Source organism: Electrophorus electricus, chromosome 2 (genome assembly GCF_013358815.1).
Source record: "Electrophorus electricus isolate fEleEle1 chromosome 2, fEleEle1.pri, whole genome shotgun sequence".
Classification (NCBI taxonomy): domain Eukaryota; kingdom Metazoa; phylum Chordata; class Actinopteri; order Gymnotiformes; family Gymnotidae; genus Electrophorus; species Electrophorus electricus.
The window spans coordinates 7337107-7347318 of record NC_049536.1 but is presented as its reverse complement, the minus strand read 5'-3'; the positions used below and the strand labels follow the sequence as shown (position 1 = coordinate 7347318).

The 10212-nt window shown below is 38.1% G+C and overlaps 1 protein-coding gene across 1 annotated transcript; it reads right to left on the bottom strand.

Moving 5' to 3' along the window:
* Positions 1-269: 269 nt before the first annotated feature.
* Positions 270-9826, bottom strand: si:ch211-106e7.2. Its single transcript, XM_027018364.2, has 4 exons — positions 9735-9826; positions 777-4626; positions 631-681; positions 270-547 (listed from the first exon to the last, which is right to left on the bottom strand). The coding sequence occupies exons 2-4, from the start codon at positions 4543-4545 to the stop codon at positions 417-419; spliced, it is 3951 nt and encodes a 1316-aa protein (XP_026874165.2). The 5' UTR covers positions 4546-4626; positions 9735-9826; the 3' UTR covers positions 270-416.
* Between the last annotated feature and the right edge of the window lie 386 nt (positions 9827-10212).

Sequence of the window (10212 nt, the reverse complement as noted above, 5' to 3'; positions counted from 1 at the left end):
ATGCAAAACCATGTTTAAATCCTGAGATTCTCGTGGAATATACCATCCTTTGATGGGGAATCCTTTCACAAGTCAACACTTCTACTACATACACAACAATAAATCCAGCTGTCATTTTTATGTATTAGAAAAAAAGCAAAACACTTAAGAAAAAACTACATTCAACACAAATCACATTACATAATTTAAAAAGCAGTTGGGGAACTCTTTAAATTAATTTGAACAACTACACTGTTTAAACCATCAATAAATAATGAAAATAACTACTGTACTTTTTAAAGCAGCACTGATTACCTTTTATTGTACAAACTAAAATATTTGAGACTGCATTTACTACACTGCAGCTCATGTTCATTCAGACAGTAGATAGAAGATCATTCCAGCAACATCTTGCTTTCATTTATTTAAGTAAATTATCAAGTCAGTCTTTGCTTTATCTGTTCATATCTCCTCTTGAATTCTTGAAATGTGCTGCATGATCCAGACCTATTTGAGGCTTGGGTTGATTTGAAATGCCGCTTCTTCCAAGGGCTCATACACCAAGCAGCTAAGATTTAATAAAATCAAAATCATCAACAACAACAACAACAACAGTTTCTCTCACACATATATATAAAAAAAATAAAATACCTGGTTTTCCATCAGTCTTTTTCTTCTGACATGGAGTTTTAACTTTTGGGCCTGCCATTTGAAAAGAAAGTTGGATCCAAGTATAAAACCATGCATTAAAAGGTTTCTCCAAAGGCATATAGAGTATCAAAAGTTGCAATACTTACCGATCTTTGCATGTGTAGATTGGTCAGATGCCGTGGTATTAAGATCATGTGTCAATTTGAAAGACTCTGGCAGAACTTTAAAATCCAGTAATAATCCCTTGTCTGATCTGCATCTTTGTTCAGTACGGGTCATCTCAATAGATGATCTGACTGATTTACTTTCCTTTTTTTGTTGTTTCCTTATTTTAGCCCAACTGGACATATGCTGTTTGTTCTTTGATTGTTTATTTGGATTTTGCTGTGGGTTAGCTGTAGAGCAAAATCTATTTTTTGTTGATTCAGATCCACATGTTTGTATGTCTTCTTTACAGATTCCAGTCATATCAAATGCTGTTGACAATGTGCCTATTTCTGTAGAAAAGTTATCTCCACCAGCAATTTTTGATTCAAGTTCTGCAATTTTCAGGTCCTCTGACATTCTGTTGTCAGTCGGCATCTCTGATGGCACTTGGTTGTTCAAAATTTGTTCATTAGTAATTCGACTTCTTTTGCTCGAATAATCACTGCAGTCAGAATCTACCATTATACTAATAGTTTCTGCAGGAAGATGGACCTTATCTGATGACCTGATTCCACAAATCTTTCTTCTCATACAACTACTAGTTATTTTGTTTCGGTGCATGTCAGATGATCCATATAATGCAAGATGTATTAATCTACCCTTCCTTTTATGCTCTGGATTTTTGGTCTCTCTCCTCTTTTCACCAAATCTAAGAATAGTATTCTCTGTAGATATCAGAGGTAAGAATGTGTTAATTTCATGCAAGTCCATCTGTGAAGCATCACTTTTAATATCAGGACTAAAATTAGTCTTGAAAACCAACTGACTACAACCATTTTGGTGGAGGTTTTTTTCCTGATCAGTATGCATCAATGTGCATTGTTTTCTCTTCTTTGTGGAGTCATGTGACCCACATTGTGAAAGCGAACTATCCATCACATTTACTATTTTAGGTAAACCCTCATCACTTGAGTGGACATCCACTGTCTCAATCTCATCCATGCTGGCATGGTATAGAAGACAGGAAGTCACACAAGAGTTTGCAGTTGTGCTAATGGTTCCATTTGTCTCCTTTACAACTTCGCTTGAGGCCTCAGTACTAGGATTCAGTTCAGCATTTTTCTCACACATACAAAGCTCATCATTTTCATATCCTAAAACCTGAAACCATTTAGAAACACAACAGTAGCTTATTTGGTCAGTGGTGTGACTTCTAATATTTCTTTCAGTGGGCTTTATTTTAGTGTCCACATGCTCTTTATGCTCAGATACCCCATCCAGCAATTTAACAATGACTTGATCGCTGTTGTCTGTATAAGGCTGTGCACGGATCTTTTTCTCTTTATTCTCCACCTTTTCATTTGACTCTCCAAAAAAAAATCTTTTAGCTTTCTCTGGTGAAAGAATGTTGATTTTAACAAAAGCAAATGGATCTGTGCAGTTGGCATCGTCACAGCTGACTGATGGAGGAGACAGCACTGTTGCAGGGGGACCCCCTGGTTTAACACTCATGGCTGGTGACTGCAAGGACAATGGTAAACACCCTTCATTGCTTGGACTCTTTTCCAAATTTATTTCTTCATTTTCAACCTCTGCTGCAATTAGTTCTGCTGCTGAGTGTCTCATCACTACATTTTTGCGGTGATTAACAGTCATAGTTGATGATGACATATTTACGCAGTCCATCAAAAGCTGTTCTTGTTCTCCAGTCTCTCTTGCAAAATTTTTCCATTTATTTTCACTCTCCGTTTCAGTCCGTTCTATTTCTGTTGCTGCAATAACAAAATTTTTGCTGACATTAACAGTCATAACTGATGACTGCTTATTCAAGCACTCTACTGGAGACACTGTTTCTGCATCTTTATTTGTTCCTTTGTTTTCATTGTCCATGCATATTGGCTCCTTGATTAAAAATTTGGTTCCCATAACACTTGTGCAGTTTCTCTCCTGCTTTGTTGGTAGATGTGTACTCAATGCCTGTGAGAAAACCACTGGTCCACTCACTGCATTACCTGTATTTGCCTGTTTGTTTTCAGTCTCCTCAATGATTTTCTGTTCTTCCACTGTTGCACCATTAACTATTTTTATTTTTCTACAAAAGGTCATCGAAGATGATGGAGAGTTGTTTTCCCTGTCATTATGATTAAAGTAGGATGACTTGTTTACCATCTTGGGTGGTGCAATGTCAGGCTTTAAAATGTGAGAGTCCTCATCAGCTTGGTACAATTTCTCTTTTGAAATTTCCTTAAGTATTACAGAATTTTCTGTTCCAGAGTGAAGTCTAACTTGTTTCATGATGTTTATATAATGGCCTGTACTTATTGCATTACAGAGCTTTTGATCATCTCCATCCCAATATAATTTTACAATCTCACTGTTAAGATCTATAAAGGGGATATCTTTTAGATTTTCTTTTTGCATTTGTTCTGAGTCAGCTACCAAGGTGCGTAACCTCTGAAGAGACCACTCAGTTATAGGTATATAAGACCATTTTTCAGTTGGCTCCATGTCCATTGGAGATTCAGTTCTCTCATAACCTTTGTTTGCAACAGTAACATTGTTTTTTTGAAGAAAATCAGTACTGCTATGATCCTCCATGTGAGATGATTGTGCTAACTCCTTTGTCTCTCTACTGATGCAAGTAAGAACTGAGCATGATCTATTACTTTGGCTGTTAAGTTCACTGGTTGCAAAATTAGCTGTGTCTGCCAGTTCAGAAAACCCACCGGCCAAAACAGATTCTGATGGCACTTTCTGTGAAACATGCGCTCCTCCCATATTACATGGAAACTTTGAGCCCCTCTCATTTGTCCGTAATGAAAGTAGTGCATAAGATTGGTGGTCCTGATTGTTAGCTACAGATTTTGATTCAGGACCTTTATTTAATTTGCACAAATTCTTTGAAAATTTAGCACAAGGCACTACCTGCTGAGCTAATGGTGTAACAACAGCAACAGCTTTCTGAGGAACATGCCTCTCATGGTGGCTCTCTTTTGATATACAAGCATATGGATAATAAGGCTGTCTGACAACTTGATCTGCCAAAATAACATTTTCAGCAACAAATCCAGTGTTATCCTCACTCACTGTAACAAAAAAAGGTTTTCTTTTTTTGTAGGGAACCACCCCATTCCTGTTGACATGGTCAACTTTCGATTTCCTGTTCATGATGCTTTGATTTTTAAAGTATTCTGAACAAACCTGATGTGCAAGACTGGATAGTGGGTTACCTACTGGAAACAAAGCTCCGAAATGTTTATGATCAGTGAGCATTTTCTGCTGGACCTTAGTCAAGGATTGTGGATGGGAAGCCTGACTCATGGAAGAAGGTGCTTCTGGTGGTCCTTTATATGGAAAGCAAGGTGTCAATTTGTGGCAAGGGTAATTATCTTCAGAGAACATTGTTGTATAACCATGGTTTGAAGTCTGTTCAGCTGGTCTTTGAATTGACCCAACAGAGTTCTCCCGCAGAATAGTTTGAGAGATATTTTGTCCTAAAGGTGACACCCATTCTGAGTTCCTATTGTAATAACCCTGTGCTTGTCTTAAATGAGGTTCACCACTATATTGAGGGTGTGTCAAAATCTGGTCACTGATGGCTTGCAGACTTTGTGATGGTTTTGTCCAGTAACTTCCAATGGTTATTTGTCCTTCATATAAAACTCTCTGCTGGTCCCTCAGAATAGTCTCTAGTTGTATTCTTCTGTTAGCAGAAATGCAGTCTGGATAACCAGATGGGTAATTTCCTAATTCACCAAGCTTGGCCATAATTTTTTAGGCTCAATTAACTGGGTTGCATTCTTTTGATAATTCTGATCTGCATTCCAACAGGATGTGGGTTGATACCAGCTAGAAAAGAAGGGCACAAAATTAGAATTAAAGACAAAAAAATGACTGAATTTAAGCAAGCAACTATTATTGTACGGCTATTCATTGGTCGTTGTAAGATTAAACAACTAAAGCTGCATAGACTTGAGCAAGAGATTAAAGCAAGTTTAATGAAATAGGGGAAAATGAATTTTATGAATAAAAGGAGGCCACTCCTGCTTTGACCCTTAGGGCCTAATGTGAGACTAATTATTAATAAAGCTTTCTATTAATTACCATGCTGTTTTATATATATATATAAATAAAGATATTGCCACGTTGTCTTTTAAACTAATTTGGTTGCCGACATCTGATTTGGTATAGTTATAAGAGCAAGTGTGTGTTTAGTTGCAGGCTGTGATGTACAGGAATAGGGGTAGCTCTGTGCAAGTGTGTTCAGTTGCATGTTATGCTTCTTGCTCTGCTTTCAGTGACATCAAGCTTGTTCTGGCCAGCGCGCTCCCACACAGTGGTAAGCATTTTGGCTACACAGGCTCCCAACTCCAAACACGATGAAAAGTACTCTGCATGGATGATCAATTTATTTTTAGAAACTCTGAATTTTATATTTTAGAAAACAGAATAGTCGGGAAGCTCAAATATTTTCCATACGCTGCTTTTTTTCTGTATTTGTCTATATCTGGAAATTAGTAAAATTCCATTGTTTTCTGTGCTGCATAGAAAATCTTGTAATGCATCTCTAAAATATTTTTCAAATTCCTCATTAAAAGCGGACAAGTCCCTGTGAAAAAAGCCAATAAGGATGTAGCAGAGTATGGACAGTCCCTTTTCCAGTCTCACTCTTGCAATCTTTCAGTTAGCCTACAATACAACACAGGGGATAACCAGGTTATGTGCAAGTAAGTCTGAGTTGTACCACCATTAACAGGATTAAAGTATTAAACAGGACTTCTGCAAGGACACATGACCCAAATTTGATGGGTTCTTTTCTTCTGCTGGCCCTAAGAGTTGTAAAGTCACAAGATGGGGATGTGTGCGTAACCTGCCTCCCACAACCTGGTAAATTTCTAATGCCTGTTAAAAAAATATGTTCACAGAATAATCTTGAATTCTAACTTTTAACCTGCATTTCATCAATTAATATTTTAATCTGGATTTGGCTGTTTGCCCCTGTGGACCCACAAGGCTACAGAGTGACTGTCATGTGACATGCCACATGAAGCAGCTGAAGCTGGTGTGTGTCTACATAGCGATAGCCTCATTGAGAAGTTTAGCTCAATATGTATAGCAACACAGCATGGTCTCAAACCTGAGTGATGACTAACTGGTTAGTATAACCATTAAATTGTTACTAGGATTCTCTTCTTATAAACTTATCCTGTTTTTCTTCTTTAATTTTCTTTAATGAATTAGTATGATAATGTTATGGTGTACTATGGAAACCAGATCTACCATGCTTCAGGTATCAAGTTATTAGAGGAAATGTTTTTATTTAGAGTAAACTCTGGGAATGTAAATGTACCTTGATAGAAATTTAAACTTTTGAAATCTGAAAGGAAATCAATATTTAATTATTTGGGTATGCACAAGTGAATTAAACCAACTAGCTTATTAATGCCCCTCTATAGACTAATCAGACAAAGTGTAATGGAAAAATGTAGTTAATCAACCGTTTTAACTGTTTGTGCAGCAAGTCAGGTTACAGACGGTTCTTCTTCTGTCTCTGACCCCGACCTTGCCCATTATCTGACCTTCCACCCAATTTCTTGATGCTAGTGCTGGGAAGATAGGTGCAGCGGGACAAAACAACTAGTATGGACTTGTTCCTTTTTTCACTGCTTAGGGTTAACAGTATAAGAGCGGGGAACAGAAAGGGGAAAGCGCCTCTCCCGTACAGATGCGTGTGTGTGTGTGTGTGTAACTGAGATGCCCTCATGCTGAGTCTTTGAATAAATTTTGCTCTATGCATTAACCTTGCCTTCGAGTTATTTCATAGCAAGTGCTACAATCATTATATTGTTTCTCCAACCTGTCCATTAATATTTCCAAAACAAAACTAAGACACTTTCTGAAGCTATTTCAACCAGGAGAGTTAGGAAAAAGTAGAAAATAAGTTCAGAACTTCTTGTGAGAAGAACTTGAGTATTTAGAATTTCATTTTATTTATTTGTCCATTTTGTTTATTTAGTCTGCATGCGTCTTAATTTTGTATGCCACACGCATTCACATTAAAGTTAACTTGCCCTTTAGCAAAGGTACATCAGTCATAGAGTTGGAATTAGTACCAAGTCATCAACTGAGAAGTCAGTGTGAGTGTAGCTCACAAAAGCGACTGCAGACTGAAGTGACAATGGAAGATGACCACCATCTATTCCAATAATTATTCAGGTGGCAGGTAATAAGACCACTAGAGACAGGTGCTAGGGGACTTTCTGCTAAGCCCGCCACATCTTTGTTTGTGCAGTTTGGTTTTAGAGGCCTTAAATTAAGGATGATGGGCGAAGGGAGTTATCGGACATAACTCAAAGGGCTAATCTGTGGCTGTGGAGAGTACAGGCTAGCTGGAGAAATGCACTATAACAGGTGGAATGGCTGAGGTGCTTGTTTTAATTACATGGAGGACTAGGCATTGGAGGTCATTGTATCATGTCATTGAGTAATGTCATAGATCCAGAAGGAACAGGTGGCACTGAGCATGCACTAATAGTGCCAGTGGGACTAGGAATGGTCTTAGTCACCAAGGAGGCCAGAGAGGCTCTGTGGTGTTGGGGAAGGCTTGGTGATATAGTAGGTAAAATCAGTGTGGGGCTGGGTTCGGCCTTAGTTGCTGGTGAGGCCAAAATGGATTTTATGGGTTAGGAAGTGATTTGCTGTGGGCAGACAGTGCAGTTAGAATTAGATCAGGCAACCTGTCTAGTACTCAAGCGCTACACAGTATTTTCCACTAGATGACATCTCTCAAGTTCCCAAAAAACTCTCCAAATGCACAAAACATCACGAGTCGCTATACATCAAGAGTGAGATTTTTTTGCTAAAACATCACAACAATGTTTGACAATTTACTAAAAGACAATATTAGCTTCAATGTTAATAGCCTCATTTCTAAAAGGTTAAAAGGTTATACTGGGGAAAATACTGTAATAAATAGTATGCATTCTCTGCACAAACATTAATTTAGTCTTACAAAAACAGCTGCCAATCATTCTGGGTGCATCTGGCAAACACTTGTCAAGTAATTTGATGCCACCCCATGTACTCTCCAGACTTTTTAAATTCAGGCTCAAGACAAAGTTGACAATTAGAAGAAACTGCAGCTAGCTACTTTGTGATGACAATGCCTAGAATTGTTTACACAAAACTGTAGCACTACTGAATAATGGCTATCCTCATTTGTCAAATCAACATAGTACAAGCAAAAAACCCCACACGCCATTAGTGAAGCAATCAGCTAATATTAGTGTACAAAATTCCCTGCTTCACATATTGGATATTGCATCAACATTCAGGAAACAGAGCACGCACCTATCGTTAGTTCAGCAACAAGCTGCAGCTCTTGAGGGTTTACTCCCTTCACCCTGGACTATTGTTTCTTGTTTTAGAGATTTAGGCTAGCTGGAAAGCCATTATTTGTCACATATACACATGCATAGTATAATGACATGCTGTTTTCTACATATCTAATTGATGGAACATAGGATCAGTCACTGTATGGCACACCTGGAGCCGAGAGGGTTAAGGACCTTGCTCAAGGGCTCAGCAGTGGCTGCATGGCAGAGCCAAGACTCAAACCCACAACCTGTTGGTTGATAGCCCAAAGTCCAGCCCAATACTCTTTCTAACCGTAGAGTTTTGCACAATTACCCTCAATTATCTATACAACCAACAACTTCACAGTTACATGGGTATATTACAAGGATGACAAATTCCACAACAATTATAATTTGTCTTGCGATTTTTGGTAGTAAACCACCAACATAACATTGTTCACCAATTTTAAAAAAGCCAACTCAGTATCGGTCACTCTTGAATCCCTTCAGGTCACAGAACTTTCAGTAACTCTGAAAAACCAACCCAATGTTTGTTCTGGTTTTTGCTTGAACTCTGTTCCTCTCAGTTTTAGCTTTAGCTTGACTCTCTTCAGTTATACGTTTCTTTATTTGACCACACGTTAAGCTTCAGGTTTACAATTTCAGTGTCTCGAGAGACATACCCCCTCTCCTTCCATTCACTAACTTTCACCCATATTTTAGCATTTAGATATTTTTGCCCTCTTGGCTCAATAAATGTGACCTTTCAATTTGACCAAAACAAATCATACATATTGCAGCTTTAAAGTTACACAAATAATGGGTTTGATTGCAGTAAATCTTTTTGACCACAAGGGGGAACTCATGCGCACTGTTAAAGATGAAACTTTTCATCAAACCAGCTGAAACCCATCTCTGCTTGAGAAAGCTCACTAGCTTTCATGTTAACTAAAATGCCCAACCTCCAAAGTCTGCGTTAAGTTTCGTGCCTCAGCGTTTGGTGGGGTTTTGGACATTTCTTTCGTTCTCAGAATTCTTCCTGGGGTGCAATTTGGTTTTGTGTTTCTAATAGTTGTACTTCGAATTTATATTGGGTTTCTCATTGTCTTATGCGTTGGGAGTAATTTCGTTCTCTGCATCTGACGCCCACCGTAATTTTACAGCCAACACCCGCAACAGAACCAACACAAATGTAACGACTCCATTGTTTTGCAGTATTTCGCCTCCGAATGAACTGTTCCGCGTTATAGGCCTAGATTATATTTTTTATAATGTCTAAACATGATATCGTCGAGTTGGAGTGCAGGAACAAAACATTTGAGTAATTTTGTCACATCTTGCAGAAGTACTTTGAATATGCAAAATAGCTTTGCTTTTGTTTATCTTAACTGGTCACAGAGACAAGACAACAACAACTAAGTATCACATACTATGGCTACATAAATGCAACCCATGGCAAGCACGCGAATTGATTAATTCAACGAAAGCAAGCTAGCCCAACCAAAATAACATTTCATGGGCTACACGCAGTTCAGAAAAGGGACAAATGTTTTAACACACGTATCTATACTAACATAAAATGGATGGGGGGGACGTGCATACCTTACAGAACCCGTTCTTCGAACAAAAGGAATATCCTCAGTAATTTCGTTTTGTAAACTGTTTTCTAGCAAACTGTATTGACTCTAAAGTGAGAGCCCTTTAGACCCTGAAGGAACAGCAGAGACTGATCTGATGCGTTTTGCAGAACACTCCCCCTCTTCGGTGGACGAAAAAAAGCCCGCGAAGGTTAACCCTTTATGGTACAGCCTCTGGATACAGCCATTTTGGCCTTTTAAAATAACAGCTCTACAAAATAAAGAAAAGAAGCCCAAAAGGTAATGTTAAATATGTTTAACATTGACAATTCTTTCCACCAAAAAGTAGTGGAATAATAATCTACTTTAATATTACATACTGTGGGATGGGGTCAGGAATGAAAGGCACGTGGCATTAAAAATGACATGAAGTATAGAATGTGGGTGAGTAGTGTGGGATTGCATAAATTAAATTAATGCTAAGATTACATAAATAGAGAATA